Below are 18361 nucleotides of genomic sequence, written 5' to 3' on the forward strand. Positions count from 1 at the left end.
TGTATATTTTCTCTACTCAAGATGTTTAAAAGATTTTCCTCTCACGCGATTTTGATAATTGCTACTTTTGTTTCTTTGATCATCTGAGTTGTGGGCTTTACCAATTATAAATCTTGATTATGGCGAGATTTATAATAATTGAATTTGTATCAGTTTGGAAACGAGAGAAATTAAATGAAAATTCAGAATGAAAATGCTTAAAGTATTTATTTATATTTGTTTTATGAGTGGTGTAAAATTACTCATTCGGTGGTTGACTGATAATTGATTGTACAGGACCGATTCGAAAAACAAGTATACTTAAACATAATTACCAAAAATGGTATTAAAACTTTCTGAATTCTTTAAAAATAAGTCTGTTTAGAAATACTCCTCCAAATCTAAATAATTTACGGAGATTTATTTACGTTTTTTCTCAACATTTTAATAGTAAAAATGATTGAATTCCTACTGTACAACGTCCGTTGGCGGCTATGGCGACGTTTCCATAAAATTAACAGTCCGCCGGTCAAAAGAATTTAAATTAAATAAAACGAATTTTGTACGAAAAACTCTTTGTGTGTGCGCCTGCTGTTGTGTATTTCATTATTGCGGCTGCAAAGTGCAACGTTTGCACTGAAAATGACATTGAAAATAACGACAGCACATAATTCTAAAATGTTTTAAAGTTTGATTTTCTTCCGTTTTCGTCCAGCATTGGGTGGCAACTATAACAATGTATACGGGCGGCTGTGTTAAATACAGCAGGTATCGGTTAGCAGTTGCCATTGTTAATTAAATAAACTAAAGTTGGAAAACTGTCAAAGTCCCAGTTTGAAATCTGTTGTTTATTTAACAGAGCATTTTGTCGACTCGGAAAAAAGGCTTGACAGCGGAGTTAAATGCTTGTAATGATGTAAAGGAGTCATTTCCGACCCTATAAATCATATATATTCTTAATCAGCATCAAAAACCGAATCGATCTAGCCATCTCAAAAAGAAAAAAATATTTGTTAAATTTTTTCCAATTTTTATAAGGGGTAACATCGTTAAAATTTTCAAAAATTTAAAGAAAAAATTGAACTTTTTAAAATTTTAAATGCAGATTTATTAACCTAATAAAAACTAGCTCAGAGCAGCTATCCGAGTTAAAATTAAAGTATTTTTGACTTAGTTATGGTTTTTTTTTACTTTGATTTGTCGACAAAATTGCCATATAAATAAATGCGAATTTTTTTCACTTAGATAAACTCGATTTCCAATTCTATCATATTATTCACTTGCAAACTGCAAGGGCAAGCCGATGTTAGTTTTCTTTCTTGATATATCTTAAATTTATAATTATGTAAATAAGAATTCTTAAGAGCTAGTTGTTTGTATTTGTTGCATTTGCTAGGTTTCACTGTATAAAGGAAATTCCTTGGCAATAATAAATGTCAGCCTGCAGGTTGCAAGGGTGCCAGAGAGAGAGAGAAAGAGAGACTAGAGAGAGAGGGAGAGGGTAGCAGAGGAAGGAAGTAACTGTAAGTGCAAATGGGAAGTGGCTCAGACAGGAGAGATAGATAGAGAGAGAGAGAGAGAGAAAGAGAGTTAACTATTGCACGCTATATGATGGCACGATATCACACCCACTGGCACACCAACGCCCACAAACTTTTGCAGGGGCACATACACATGCATGAGCAGAGCCAGTGTTGTCAACATCCTGTGCACGTGTGCGTGTCTTGCCTGGCAACGCCACAGAAATAAAAAAAAAAAAATAAGAAGGAAACAAACAGTTTAAAGTCGGAACATTTCGGGCACAGCTGTTTTCCCCACGCCTGTGTGTGTGTGTGTGCTCCGATTTTTGCGTTTCGTTGGCAACACTTTCACACTACTCACACATATATATCCTCTCATGTTTCGTGTGTGTGTGTGTGTGTGTGTATGTGTCTGTGTGCGGTGTCCTTCGCCTGCGCGTGTCATTCGTCTTCCATTCCGATATATTGTACACAATTTGCACACCGCCAACGTTATATCGATTATTCCAATGTGCATCTGAGCAAATTCGATTATAAATGAAAGAATAATAAGTAGTCATATTTTAATTAAGAATTTAAAATCTAGTATTCGACTATTTTTGAATTATTTTCATATTTTAAAACATGTTTGACTTGCTTATAACTATCGTTTAAAAAAGGATAGTACAATCGATTTTTGACAGATAAAAGAATAACCCAATGTGCAACTATGTTTATTTAAAGCAAGTACAGAAAGTTAATTATTACTTTTTTTTAGATTAAATTAGATATATTGTTATTATTCAAAAAGTAGAAAGTATTCCTATGAATATGGAAATCAGTGTTGAATATAAGATGAAACATTGAAATGTTTTCCTTGACTTAATGGATACTAAAATTCTATAAATTATCCTCACATCCTTACATACCTCAAATTATTGATTATTGAGAATGTAAAATACAATATTTTGGCGGTAAAATGGCTGCGGTGACATCATTTTATCAATCCTTGGTCGATTGCAGCATTGTAATTTTATCAGTGTTGTAAAACGGCCGGAACAGCAGCAGAGACAGCGAGTTCGGCGTCAACGTTGACCGAGAAACGATGACTTCTGGTGTCGCACTAGTTGCGTTGCGTTGCGTCGTCGTCACTGCTCTGCCGGCGTCGACGTCGACTGCGATATCCTGTGCTCCTTCCGCTGAGCTCCTATGACCGCTCTCTCGGTGTCTTTCTCTCCAGCGCCTATTTGGAGAGAAGCGCATTCTCTCGCTCTCTCTCTCTTCATGTTGCCCCAGTGTTGCCAGTTTGGCATATTTCCGGCTAAATCTAGCATGTTTAAAAATGAGAAAAGCTTAGAAAAGTTGCATATAGCTATGAGCCTTAGGTATATATGTTTTGGTAAATAATATATATACAAGAGCTGACAACTTTACTTTACTACCAGTTTTTGGGATTCATAAAATTCAAGACTTATAATGAAAAATAATAAAACTTTAAATACAATATGCATTTTTGTAATATTTAGCTTTATCTTTGCTCAAAAATCTAGCTTATACGGGCGATCCATCGCCTGGCAACACTGTGTCTGCCTCTCAGCTTTCCTCTGCCTTTCATCGTTCTGTCCATTTTCTCAGTCGAATTCTGCCAGCGGACTCAAAATCAATTCGAATTTTCCGCGCTGCCGTTTTTCCACGTTTTCCACAATTATTTTTTCGCATTTTCCATCAGCGGTTTGCCTTATATTACTGATTTTTTTTTATATTTTTATTCACTGCATTGACTTATATTGGCAAGAAAAAACAGCTGCTTGGCATTACATAATTGTGTGCGTGTGTGTGTGACGGTGTGCGTGTGTGTGTGTGTTAGTGTCACGTGCGTTTTTCTCTCGCAACGGTGTGTGTGAGTGTGTGTGTGCTATTGTGTGGGTGTAGGCGGCATCGCAAGTTTCAAATTTGCATTTTCATGAATGCCGGCAGTAGCAAAAACAAAAAAAAAATCAAGAAACTCGATTTTCCAGTCATCAGACTTAAAATTAAACGCAAATTAAAGATCTATTAAGTACACATTTTTTGTTTACTTTTTTTTTGTTGGTGAATACGCGTGTGTTTAAGTTGGTGTTTCAATAAAAATAAACTAGCACCAGAAAGAGTAAGGTTAAATTGTATGAAATAATATTTTATTGTTTCTAATAACATCATAAATAAATGTAAATAATTTATTTTATTCTTTGGGCTGATGAACTTTTTAAAATTAACACCAAGTCTTAAAAGTGAATTATTGGTGTAATAATTTCAAGTTCCATAAATTCTTTTTTCAAAGGGTAGTCAAAATTAAATATTTCTGTTATAGTCATTTCTTTTTAACGACAAAACAGAGCAAAAACATTATAGGTTTAACCTGAAAAAAACTAATTATTTGTGAGCATTGTTTTTTATTTTTTATGGCAATGCAGGTGTGAAACCAATTAGCTAATATAATTTCTAAACAGTGGCAGAGTTCGTAACCAAAACCGGGCCTTTCAATAATCGATCAGTGATCACAAATGAAGCGAGAATGAACTACAACAAAAAAGAAAAAATAAAATAAAAAATTCCCCCACAAAGGCCCTCTTTGGTTCTTGGGTAATCTAGGAATATGAACACCTATTGCTATCTACTGATACAATCGGTTAGTGGTTTTTCGTTGTTGTTGTTATTGTTAACAAATTGTTTCGAAACAAAAGAATGAAGTGCGAAAAATACAAGAGATTTAAAAACTCCACACTGGCACACACACAGCCGATAAGATTATGATTGGGTTTCCTATTAAGGTTCTTTGTTGCTTGATTTTAATATAAAAATATATATATTTATGTATATATATATGTTTATGAAATTACCTAGTCTCTCTGGTCATTCTCTCATTGATACTTTGTTGTTGTAAAGTTTAAGCAATATATATAGAAGTGACTAAGAAATAATTGATACGACAGGTGTTACGATAGATAAACAGATAGTGATAATTTGTTAGAATCCTCTGTTTAAAAAAAGGGCTTAATTTAAACTTTAATTTTGAAGGAAATGATATTTCCTAAACCATTATTTCGGTTTAACCCATGATTTTTTATTTTATTTATTTTTATAACAAAAAACTTAATACCGTCTGCCCATAAGCTATTAATAAGTCTCCAACTTTGATAACCTTAAATTGCGTTGGAATAATTGGAGTATTGGAGAGTTGGAGGAAGCTAAGAAAGTAAGAGAAAACAACGACATGCAAATACCAATTTATTCGTTTTATTCGTAATTCTTGCGATGTTGGTTGGGGCGCGTGTATCAATAAATAAAAGCCAACTAAAAATACGTGTGAAAAGCACGCGAAAATAGCCGGCAAAGAGCAACAACAACAATAAGAATAACAACAACAAATGAAAAGCGAGAGGAAAATTCGGGGGGTTAAAAGGAGAGGCGAAAATTATGACGCGCGCGCGACTTTTGTGTGAAGGCGGCCTCGATGGACCCCGCCTTCTTTTTGCCAAAAATAATCCCCATTGGCGACAGTTTCAGTGGGTTTTTCTCGTATTTTTTTTTGTTGTTTCTCCGATGCGGAGGTGGAAATGGGGGCGGTGGAATACCATGAATACCTCTGAGGAAAAAAAGGGGTTACCAAATAGGGAGGTGCTCGTTTATACGGCTCCATTTTAAATTCAATTAAGTGAAGTCGGGGGAATCATTGAGTTTAGTTTAATGGCTTTGAAAAATCGAATGTCAATAAATAAAAGTTTACCCCATGAAAAATACAATGGGAAGCTCACTAAATGATTTTGGGTTTTTATTTTTGAGTAAATTTATCTTTAATAATTTTAACTAACTTCCAAATACTTTCTGTAGAAAAATACTTGAGAATCTTAAGTTCTTAATGCAAATACAATCAGTTTTCAAGTTGTAAAAAGTACTACTATTTTTTGTGGCATTATTTGTTATTAAATTTTGTAAGTAATATATAGAAAACGTTGTATTTAAATGGTAATTTGAACTTCACCCGAAAAAATCTACTATATTACTCCATTTAAACCATTTCTATTTACTATTCAAAGTTTAATTCTAACCTGTTTTCAAACAAATCCACTTCTATTCATTGCTATTCATTTTGACCTTTTCCAAAATGAATCCAAAGGTGTTCCATATGACTGACTGACTCTCCATTTTAAATTCAATTAGACTTAAACTCAAGGGAATTGAAATGCCAATATGCCAGAAGCTTACTTGTTTTCACAAAATGATTGAAATCGAACAAAGTCCAACAACTTGCACACATTATTCCCATGAAACAAACTCTCTAAGGATATAATTTTGTAATTGAAATAAAGAAAGAAAATAAAGAAAGCTAGTAGCTTTGCAAGCTTAATTAAATTAAATAATATTTACAACTATTTCTGAATAATTTTCATGTTTTTGTTTTGTGTGTAAAATATTTAACAAATTATTTAAGAGTATGGGTTTCATCCGCTCAGCTTTTAGCCCCTTCTTTATGGTGCGGCCAAAATGTTTGCCTTGACGCTTTTAACCTTGATGGATTCGCTTTGGAGGCGTTGGGCGGAAAAGTGGGTGGGTTGTGTTAGTTGGCGTTGGCGTGGGGAAGGAGATGGGGTAAATGTTTGCTGCCGAAATGCCATAGCATACTTTCTGGAGTGTGGTCACAAACACACACAAACATCTCTCACCCCTTGGCCGGGCATTGATTTTCCTCTTTTCCTTTATTTTGTTGTGTATTTAGTAGTCTCTTTTTTTTGGGTCGCCAGGCAGCCGCATTGCTTACAACTTGTGTACTCTCCTCTTGTCCCTCTTCAGATCGATAATTTTGATGATAAAGCCTCGTCAGCAGCATCATTTGAATGAACGAAAAGGTTATTAGATGTGACGGGTAGATATTCCCTTTGATCCCATCCCTTTTTAAAGTTCAACAGATCTGAAATCTCTGATTGTTGATTTAAATCGATCATATTGTTGATATTTTAATCAATTAAATAAGGGAAGGGATATCTTGTAAAAGAGGAAATAAATAAATTGGATTTTATATTCTTAAAATAGCTTGCAGGGTATTCTTATTGTAGTTAGAAGCTTGCAAAGCATTTAAGGAGTCATTTCCGACCCTATAAATCATATATATTCTTGATCTGCATCAACAGCCGAATCGATCTAGACATCTTAGGAAAAAAAATTTTTTTTGAAAATTTTGCCAAATTTTACAAGGGGTTACATCGTTAAAATTGTCAAAATTTGACAAAAATTTAAATTTTTTTAAAATTTTTAACGGAGTATACAGATTTCTTAGCCCTATAAAAACAAGCACAGAAAAACAATCCGAATTGAATTTAATGCATTTTTAGCTTAGTTATGATATTTTAAAAATATTGATTTACCCACAAAAATTAGTATATCAATATATCGATTTAATATACTTTGAATGCAGATATTCAAGGTTTTCTTGTAGGTTTACGACTGCCAAGAAGCCAATGGTTTCCAAAAGTCATATATATTTCGTTTTGCATTCAAAATCTTAATTAATAAGTAATAAAATATTAAAAATTAAGTTCGCCAAAAATTGTAACTGAAGTTTTTCATTAAAATTTTCAAAAATTCTTAAAATGTTTGATATTTTCAATATAAAAGCTCAATTCAAAACTAAACTTTTATACATTTAAACAGCCAGGAATTAAATTAGCCACTTAATCCCGACTAAAAGTCAATTGTCCAGCTTAATTTCAATTTCGGAAAAATTCCTCAAGTACACAATTATATATATATATATTTATATATCCCTTTTAAAACATTAATTACCGAATTGAGCTGGCTTTGCGCGAATTTACTTAGCCCAAACACGCAAATTTCCATGGGTTAAGTGACCTTCGCCTCATTCCAATTCTTCTCTCGGTTTCGTTTTACGTTTTTCGGGTTCGTTTCGTTTTGTGTGCTTTATTTTATTTGTATTTATTATTTTTCCTACACTTCTTTTCTCTTTTTATACCCTTGCAGGGTATTATAATTTCAGTCAGAAGTTTGCAACGCAGTGAAGGAGGCACCTCCGACTATATAAAGTATATATATTCTTGATCAGGATCAACAGCCGAGTCGATCTAGCCATGTCCGTCTGTCCGTCTGTCCGTCTGTCCGTTTCTACGCAAACTAGTCTCTCAGTTTTGAAGCTATCTGAATGAAACTTTGTAGTTAGCCTTCTATATACTCTCACTCGTATATATGTCGGAACGGGCCGGATCGGACGACTATATCATATAGCTGCCATAGGAATGATCGGAAAATTTTTACAAAAAAATTTTTAACTTTTTCAGTTTTCAATAGAATTGGATCAAATTTGAGATATAGCCATTTTACTATACTCTTCAATTTTGTACTAAATTTTATAAAAATCGGACTACTATATCATATAGCTCCCATAGGAACGATCGAGAAATTAATACAATTAAATTTATAACTTTTTTAGTTTTCAGCTGATTTTCATCAAATTTGAGGTATAGCCATTTTATATAAGTCTTAAATTTTGTGGCAAATTTCATGAAAATCGGACGACTATATCATATAGGTGCCATACAAACGATCGTTTGATGTGGAGGAAAAATGCAAATCAGTGAATGTAAAACTGCAAATATAATATGTATAGGTGAATGAATTGAAAGCAGGTATTACTTCATTGTTTTTTAACACAAAGATATATAATTTGTATTGTATGGTTTTTTATTCATAGAAGTTCTATCTGCAAGGGTATATAAACTTCGGCGTGCCGAAGTTAGCTTCCTTTCTTGTTTTTTTTGATAAATTTTGAATGAGCTAATTGAATGAATGGAAATGAGCTTACGATTTATTTTTTCAAGGGGTATGAGGAGAGGAAAAAGAACCGAAAGAAGGTGATGTGGTTGGGAGGGAATTGGGTGGCTTGGAAATTGGAGAACCTTTTTGGCGCTGCGGCATTTGGTTTTGTGGGTCAAATGGCGGCAGTCGCATGACGACAGCCACGAGAAAAGCCAACGAAACGTCGTCCTCGTTGTCATCGTCGGTGTGTCGCCATCCATTTTCTTCTTTCACTCACTTGCAAGTCACTCGGGAGCCTCGGCCCCTTGCGTATGCCCCTCCCTGCAATGTGGTCCCTTTTTTCGTATTTATTTTTATTTCTGTTTCGTTTCTTAATTATTTATTTATATGCCCTTTTAGCGGAAGGTTCTTTAATATTTAATCAAAACCTTTACCTGGCGACTGCCTTGACAAAGGTTTTATTGATTTCAAAAACAAATGACTGTATTTTTTAAGTTTACAATTTAGTTATTTATTTCTGTTGGTTTTGAGGAGATTTATTGAGTTAGGTAGCAGCTCTGACAATAATGTATGGTCTTAACTAAGCTTTAATTTGTTTATAATAGGTATAATATATTTATATATATATTTCGCATTATCCTTAGTTGTTTTGTATATGTAATTTCAAATTTAATATGATTATGGAATATATATATAGAATAATGAATAATAATGTGGATTTAAGACATACTAAACCTTTAGAAATTGTGTCTTAAAGTATGTAATGATATGTTTTAGGTGATAAATTTATTGTATAATTTTGTGGCATAACTTTTGGACACCTTTTTAAAAGCTTTTTGAAAACCCTAGAAATTTGTGTACATTTCTGACATGTACATAGTTATTTATATATATTTCCTAACATCATTTTTGTAGTTTCCCCAAAACTATTACATTCTGTGAGAACCCTTAATGTTACAAGGATAATTTTGACTCTCAGTTATTGCTATATTTTGTATGTTTCTATACTTATATACTTGTCCTTTATTGGTCTTGAATTTATTGCCTGCAGTTTGGGTCGTTTGCGTGGTGGAAACCCATAAATTCGTGAGCTCCCCTTTTATCCTTCACTCGCTCCCTCTCTCTCGGACTTTCTCTCCCTCTCTCTCTGTCTCTGGCTTTCCCTCTCTCTCTCTCTCTCTCTTTGGGGCTCTTGGAGAGTGCTTTTGTTGTTGATCTATTTAAAATTAAATGGTGTCATTGTCAGGCGGTCGCAGGCAATTGGCACACGGCCATCCCTCTTTCTCTAGCGCCCTCTCTCTCGCTCTCTTCTCTTTCTATAGATTTTCCTTCTATTTTTTTTTTCTGTGCTGCAGGACACTTTGTCAAAGGACTCATGGGGCGCCGTGTCCTAATTGAATTGTTTTCGCCTGCTCAGAGGCGCAGCTTAAGTTATCCAAATGAAATCACCACTAAATAATAATAGCCTTGGCATATTCATAAAATATAGAACATATTTTACCCAATTTTTAGTTTAATTTGGTGTAGCGATACGACATTTTAAAGAACCTTCTTTAAAAAATGATCATATATTGATCATTGTTATAACTATTCTTTAAATTCTAGTAAAATATATTTTTACAGAACTTTTGTAAGAGTACCTTTTTTTTTTTTGTTAAGAAACTATTTTTAATCTCATTTATCATTCATTACTCAAGGATCAAGGATCAGCTCTTATATCATTCAAACTTATACTAATTTTTAGTAAATCACACCTAGTAATTTCTAGTTATTAGCACTTTATAAAATGAGATGAATTAGGTTGGCTTTCCTTAGTAATTCTATACATTTGTTTATATTTAATATATATTCCATTTATATAGCTTTACTTTATTATCCAGCAGTATGTCATTATGTTAATTTTAGTTCGAAACTGCCACTAAAAATTAGCAACAAAAATGTGTGTTATTATTTAAAAAGTAAACAATTTTGCTAAGTGATTGTCGCACTTAAATGTTTTGTTGTTTTTTGTGAAAACACATATAATTATTGTAGCATGCAACTCTGGGCTTTGTGGTGACGTAGGAGACTTATTTAAAAAACAGAAATAAGGAGGAGGACGGTACTATTACAGGGTATAAGAGGTGTTACTTGGTAGGGGTGTAGATTTCACAGAAGGGGTGGCAATTTCAAATAGGTCAATCAGTTTGTTTCGGGCCACGCCCTAACCTTCGCCCCCCTGTGACTAACGCAACCGAAATTATTCAGTTTCTGGCTTCCCTGTATATATGTATATATACCATATATTCCCCAATGAACTGACCTAACTTTTGTTGTTCTTGTTTTTTTCTGCTGTTATTTTTTGTTGTTGTGATTTTCTCAGCTGACCCGCAACCAATCCATCCATCTCTCGCTCGCACTCACACTCTCTGGTCACACTCTTCCACTTTGATTAACATCTGTTTGTGAATTACGAGGCAATTTATTTTGTTGACACAGGCGCAGCGGAGGAGGGGGGGTGGGGAGGTGCCATTAGTCAACCCTTTGCTCTCCCTTTTCTCTCCCCCTTTCTCTCCTCCCTTTTATCGCTGCCTCATTTAGCTTTAATTTACTTGCAATTTACACACAACTAAATGCCAATTTCTCTCTCTCTCTCTTTCTACTTGCAGGAAAGTCATCTCTTTCTCCGACTTTTTTTTTTGTTTTTGAGGAACTGCCAATAAGAGAAAAGGCGCGCCACTCCTCCCAATTGGACCATAAATGCAGTGGGTGTGCGTGTGTGTGTGTGCTTGTAAGGGTGTGAATTGAACAAAACAAAAAAAAAAAGGAACAACAAATGAGAAACACAAAAAAGCACTAAAAATGCAACTAAAAAATGTCTTGCTGTTGTGCAACAAAGTAAAAAAAAAAAAATAAGCAAATAAAAAATAATGAAGAACAACCGCGACATTGAAATAAAGTCGAAAATAAAAAATTTAAAAAGAAGGAAGAACAAAGAATGCAGACTAAAGAGTGAAGAATAAGTGTGAATGAGAGTAAAAAACAATAGCTACAAAAAATAGCAATCAAAAAAATAAAGACAATACAAGAAAGATTAGGATTTAAGATTTTTTAGTTTTTTTTTACGAATCATTACACAGTTAAATATTATATAAAAAAAATATAAAATCAGGTTTCTCCTTTGTGAAGATTTCTTAATAGTGCACAATAAATACCCTTGCTTTCAGAATAGTGTAAAAATCAAGATCTTAATTTTTTTTTTAATATTTATAGCTTATAAAGCAAAGCTAAAAAAACAATAGATATAGAAAAAAGCAAAGATAAATACAACAACAAAAACTGCAAAATAAAAATCAAAGAAAAAACTAAACAATACAAACGAAATTAAATAAATAAAATTAACAAATATATAAACAAAAAAAACTTGCTTGCATGCCAATGGCCGTGGATTTTCCTGCGGAAAACTGCAGCAGTCGAGCAAGAAGTAAAAACAACAAAAGTCAACAACAAATTTCAACAACAAAAATCACCAATAAAAGCCAACAACAAACAACAGGCTAAAAATGTCAATTTTTGCTTGAAACTTCCTTTGTTTTTTTTCTTGTGTATTGAAAACATTAATTAATAAAGCAAAACATTTTATAAATAATAAAATAAGAAATAAAAAAATCAAATGACGCTTGACTGCAAATTAAATTGCAACAAATCAACAACAACAACAACAGCAACATTAACGTGTGCAGCAGCAGCAATATATCAAGAACAATAAATTAAAACAACAAACTAATTAATTCAACACAGAACCAATCACCGACCAAAACCAGAACAAGAACAACAGCAACAACAGGAGCAAGGATACCACATTGGAGAGAGGAGCAGGAAGCATAAGTGGCAGCAGCAGGATATCGACGAGGACGAAGGATTAAGAAGAAGCGCAAAGGGAGGGCAGCAGAGAAGCAGCAGAAAGCACAGAAGCTGAAGAAGTTGATAAGATGAGCGGTCGTCCAAGAACTTCCTCCTTCGCCGAGGGCAACAAACAGTCACCGAGTCTGGTGCTGGGAGGCGTCAAAACATGCAGTGAGTATTGATTTATTGAATTTTTATAACTATTAATAAGATATAAGTACAAAAAAAAAAAGAAAATGATAAAATTGTGTCTGCCAATTTACAATTTAAAAAATTCAAATATTTGAGTTTCTTGGAAATTTAATGTTTTTTACATATCAAATTCAAATAAGAACGAAAAAAAATATCTAGAAGCCGAATTGTATATATACTCTTGCAATTTGCAAAGATATAGTAGGTTTAAAACGGTAATTGACATTTATCAATATTTTTATATGACAATTTTTCAACAAATCGAATTTTAAAAAACTCATAACTCAGCCAAAAAATGATTAATTTTAATTCGGAAAGCTGTCCCATGTTAATTTTTAGTGGGTTAATAATTCTGCATACTCAATTTAAATTTTTAATCATTTTGAATTTTTTAAAAAAATTTGGTCAATTTTAACCCCTTATAAAATTTTGAAAAAAGTTCGAAAAATTTTTTTCTGTCTAAGATGTCTAGATCGATTCGGCTGTTGATGCTGATCAAGAATATATATGATTTATAGGGTCGGAAATGATTCCTTCACAGTGTTTTAAGCTTCTGACTAAAATTGAAATATCCAAATGATATCATATTAATATGACTAACTTCATAACAATATAAATTCATTAGGGTAAAAAAAAACATAGGGAATTTATAGATCTAGATTCTGTAATCTTTTATAACTTTTGTAGCATATTTTTATTTATATGATTAATCTAATATCATATTTTATATTAATATGACTAATCCCTCTGCTAATGTTTAGTCAAATCTTAAAAGTTTGAAACCAGTTTTTTGGGACAAAATGAATCATTCATATATCCATTTGCTTTATTAATTATCATCTGCAAATTAGATTTACGCTACATTTGATAGGATAGTTTTATTACTGTGAAATTGTATGCCAAAAATCGAAAAAGATATTATTCTTTTAAAGGTTGTTTTGTATTTTAAATTCAACTGTTTTAATTCCAAGAATTAAAATTAGTTACCAAGCAAAGAATACCTTCAGGAATCTTAGATTAATTAGAATACACACCAATTAACATTATCCGATTCAATCGAACCGATCCGCAATGCATCGAAAGATGCAATCAGTATTCGAGGTCAGCCCGAAAGTGTGCTATTCGCAGCCGGAAAAGTACAATGAAAAAGATGCAGCGTTGAGGAAGTTCAAGGTCAGCGTGGAAAAGCGGAACATGCAAAAGCAGTAAAAACAAAACAAATAAAAAAAATCGAAGCAAGCAATTTCCATTACAGCATCTCCGATAACATCTTGCCATGAAAATGGAAATTGTATTTAAAATTGCTTTAATCAGTTTACAAAATAAAACGGAGAAGAGCTGTATATAACTTAATTGAGATAAAAGCTATTGGGTAAATTATAAATTTAATATAAAAGTTAAAAATCTAAGAATATTCAATAATTCATACAAGTTTTTTCTACATTTTAGTATTGATATTTGGAATAAATATTTTAATGTTTTTAACGTCAACAACAAGGAATAAAATTAGTTTGGGACTTAATTTTCTTAGATTCATTATTTTGAGTAAATTCTTAATCAAGAAAATAATGACCTGCCTAAAAATTTACAATTAAAATTTATTTACCAATATCTTCTTAAATATTGAATTAAAAAATATATATTTTTTTAACAGAACCCTTTTATTTTTCGCTGAAACTTGTTTTCCGAAAAAAGAGTTGGGAATTTTAAGAAATACGAAATAGTCAAAAGGAAAACAAACAAAGACCACCAGTTAACGCGCATTTTTTGGGTATACTTGATTTTGATATTAGTTTTAATAAGCAATTCCACTAATTGCTCTTTAATTGTCTTGTTTTTTTATATTTTTATGTTTTGTGCTATCAATTAAAACTCAGCTGTTTTCAGCAAAACTGCTGCTTTTGCCCTCGAATCGCGAATAAAAAAAAATTATAATAATAAAAACAATAAAAACGGTTGTATTATCAGCGCTTACCGCTCGTACCCCTGACTTTCCCGCCGCCAACCCCCCCTTTTGCGACTGCTTGTGCGTCCACCTGTACACAGCCCCTCTCGCTCGCTCTTACCTCTCTTTTGCTCGTCAATCGATTTGTGCACTCACAAACACGCACACACACACGCCCATTACTTACTCACCACAATCGTATGTTCTGCCGCTCTCTCTCTCTCTTTTATTCTCCCAATTGGAGAGCACTAGCACGCTCTCGCTGTGCTCACTCTCTCGCCAGTTCGCCGCGTTGCAAATTTGCCGCTTTGCGTGTGGCATGCAATAAATGCCAAGGAAGTTCGGTTCGCCGGTCGGTCACGTCACCCGTCCCACTGTGCAGCGTCCAAATTAATTCGCCGCTCATAATCACACACGGACGGCGGAGTGACGCGCATGCCAGCACATGAGAAAGCCATACACGCGCACAATTGCGCAAGTGTGGGTGCCCATTTCACCTCGCGACCTGCTGACTGCTGCTCTTCGCCGCAAATTCGCTCTCGCTCTCGCCGTTGCTATCTCACTATTTTTTCGCTGCAACTTCAAGACGTTTCCTCATTCTCTATTTTCATGCTTATCTCAGTTTGGTTTTACTTTATTTTTATGCCACTTAAGGTTAAGCATTGAAATGAAAGTTCCTTAAACTTTGTCTTTGTTACCTTTTTATAACTTGTTATTTAGTTCAATCCGTAATTTAGCTGAATTTCTGTGCTCTAGATTTTCGCCGCATTTACCACTTTGTTTGGCGTTTCGCCGCAATTTCTAGAGCGCTCTTTATGTATTTACTCTTTTATTTTAGAGTAGCTCTCTTTACTTACACTACAGCTTTGTTTTACGTTTTAAGAGGCTATTATTCTTTGTGTTTTAGAAGTGTGAACTTTTCCTTAAATTCACTCTTAATAATTTCATTATTTCCATGCATTATTAGCTATTGAAGCATTTTAATTTGTGTTCCCTTTTCTGCTCTTTTAGTTCTCTCTTATATTTGCGTCAAAAGTTGTGTTCTCTTGAATTACTTGGGTCGCTCAGAATTTTCGCCGCCGGTTCTCTTTTGCTCTCTCTCTCTCTTGAATTCGCCGCATTTGCTGCTGCATACAGCTCCAACGTGTATGTGTGTGTGTGTTTCTGCTGTTTTTTTTTTGTTTTATTCACTTTTTTCGCTCGGATTCCGCAGCGAAAAAGGCAAATTTTTTTAGTAGCACGAAATTCGTGGCGAGAAGAACGCTGAAATAAAAAAGCGCGCGCCACAAATTAAAGTTCTTCGCACAAAGAATAAAAAGAAAACATAAGAAAAAGAACAGACTGTGGCTGAAACGAGGAAAAGAAAAACTTTAAATTTGCCGCCACTCTGCTGCGTCGCTGCCTGCTGCTGCGCTGCGTCCCCCGCTGCGCGCTGCCGCTGCGAAATTTTAGTTCCAATCGAGATTCGCCCGCTGCGAGTTCAGTTCTCTCTCCACGCTCTCCACTCTCCACGCTCCGTTCTCCACTCTCCGCTTTGCATTTTTACTTGGCCAACAACAAAAAAAAAAAAAAAGAAATAAATAAAAACCACAAAAAATTATTAAAAAGAAGGAAACGGAAATTTAACTGAAATTCAGCCAAGAAACTGAAAAGGAATATAAAAGCAAACCTCTTGTTTTTTAAGTGCTGTCTCTGTGCCTGTGTGTGTGTGTGCGTGCGTGTATGTGTGTATAAGTTGCTGCTGCGCTGCAAACGATAGCGACAGCGCAGCGACCGCGACGCCAACACCGCTGCAGCTGGCAAAAGTTTGACGAAGAAAACGATAAAGAGAAATAAAAAGAAGGTCAACAGTTGAGAGAACTCCAATTCGAAATTCCCACTCCCACACTCCCTTCTCACCCGCACCACACCCTCCTTCCCTTTCTTCCCCAAACACCCGCTCCCGCTCTCTCTCTTTCACTCTCTTCTTTGGCCGCCCACCCGCGCTGACGCCAACTGCGACTGCAACAGCAACAGCAACTGCGACTGCGACCGCGGCAGCGACCGCGACAGTGGCGTCGCCGCTGCCCAGCGTTTTTCTATTCTTTCGCTTCTACTGCTGGCTGCTCAAGACATCGAGCATGTTGATCAACCGCGGCTCCCTGCTCGAAGGTAACACGAAAAAAAAAAAAACAACAAGAAAAACTCTCACTTTTCCCCAAAGAAAACCTCGGAAAATACACGAAACCTAAACCAAAGAAATTCTGAGGAAAAAAACAATTTAAATCTTGGAAATATGACTCGAAACAAAGCAACAAAATGGCATTAAATAAACATTAGTTGTTACTTTCACAAAGGCTCATTTTTAACACAATTCAGCAAAAGTAATCTTCAATTGAATTATTACAAAACTACTCATTAAAAAAGTCCCTAAGAAGCACACACAATTTATAAACAAAATACAAAATACTAGGAAAAAAATAGGAATTAGAAACATGAGGAAAAGTTTCCTAGAAACAAAGACGATAAAAAAGAATAGTTCCATCAACTCAATTCTGACTAAAAAGTCTATAAATTAAAAATATTAATAATATTTTTAGTGGGTCCAATTCAAAAATAAAATGAAATATCAACTTGCTTAATTATTTTACTATCAAATATTTGTATTTAATATTCACTAAGTCACAATCGATACATATTCTGTAAAATTACTAGATATTTTAAATATTATTATATTTATTTCATTATTTATAATAATTCCCCTAGTAAGAAAATGAACAGAATATTATTTAGTAGAAAGTCTACAAAAATTCAAATCAAATGGTTTTATAAATACACTTTTTAAATATACGTACTCATAAATTATTGAAATCAATTTAAATAAATACAAATATTTCCTAAATTTGGCTACAATAAATCATAGGTTTTTTTTTTTCCAAATGATGAAGAACAAAAAATATGAAATTGTGCTTTTATTTCCGCGATTTTTCTGCTTCTTTTCTCCACCTGTCACGAATATTGAATTGTAAAAACAGAAATCAGAAACATGCGACACATTTGGATATCTAAAAATATCGAATAGAGCACAACATATAATTAATATTTATTAATAATTTAACACAAAAATGGATCATAATCCAATTTGCACGCTCGGCGAAGGAGAAGCACAAAAGCGAATTTGATAAAGCATGTGAAAATAGCAAAACGATGAGATGGCAAAATGGAAAATTAATAAGTGAATTATAGAGGAAAATTTTGTAGCAGAGAGGGGCAGAAACTATGTATTGAAATGTTTCAAATGTAATACATTATAAATTAATTTAAAAAAGTAAACGTTTCTAATCGAAAGAACTTAAGACAAGCTTTTAATAAAAAACAAAAATTATATCAGAATCATTTAGAAAACCCCAAAAAACATAGAAGACCGTTGAAACGTTTTGGTTTCGATTTCTTTCTATATAGAAAATCAATCAATGAATCATTATTAACAAATTGATCAAGGTGGAAGCCATCATCTCGTTTGCTTTGCTTGGCATTGCAATTTGCAAATTAAATGAAATCAAAATGTTTGCATTATATTCAATTTTCATTTGGTTTTCCCTTCGCGGCACCTGGAATGCACTTCCAGTTGTCTCGTGTCATTCGTCAGTACCTCGAAGCCACCTTGAGATTTTTCCCCGCCATTATTTGAGACCCTCCTCCCCCCCCACAAATTTTTCCACGTGGCAGGAGCTTTTCCCCAGCAATTTTTATGCGTTTATGCGGGGTTTCCATCGGGAAAATATTTAATAAATTCGAAAACAACCATTTTTTAGATCTTAAACTAGGATTGTTAATAGAAAAAATATTATAAATCTATTAGTACCCATTTAAGTTGATTAAAAACAAGTTTAACTTTTTGATATGCAGAAAACACTTATTAATTGGGAAACATAAAAGTGACAATTGTACTTTAGATTACAAAAGTTTCGTGTATAATTTTATGATTATGGTGACGATGATTTTATAATGAATAATGGATATAAACCTTTACAGAAAGAATTAGAATTTTATGGAAAGATTTTTTTATTGTTTT

At 33.6% G+C, this 18361-nt stretch overlaps 1 protein-coding gene across 8 annotated transcripts in view; it reads left to right on the forward strand.

The window, feature by feature from the left end:
* sgg (glycogen synthase kinase 3 beta homolog shaggy) overlaps window positions 1-18361 on the forward strand; it is a 66920-nt gene that overhangs the window by 2298 nt on the left and 46261 nt on the right. For 2 of the 8 annotated variants that reach the window (XM_086830761.1, XM_086830774.1), the window contains exons 1-2: window positions 3061-3209; window positions 10934-12341. In XM_086830761.1, coding sequence (XP_086686887.1) covers window positions 12257-12341 — 85 coding nt within the window. In that variant the 5' untranslated portion in view covers window positions 3061-3209; window positions 10934-12256. Of the gene's footprint in view, window positions 1-3060; window positions 3210-10933; window positions 12342-14769; window positions 16459-18361 lie in introns of those variants that run through there. The other 6 variants (XM_020950638.2, XM_086830757.1, XM_086830754.1 and 3 more) reach the window with 4 other exon arrangements.

The sequence above is a fragment of the Drosophila serrata genome, unplaced genomic scaffold, assembly GCF_035046125.1.
Source record: "Drosophila serrata isolate PLE 108 unplaced genomic scaffold, ASM3504612v1 contig_23, whole genome shotgun sequence".
NCBI lineage: Eukaryota > Metazoa > Arthropoda > Insecta > Diptera > Drosophilidae > Drosophila > Drosophila serrata.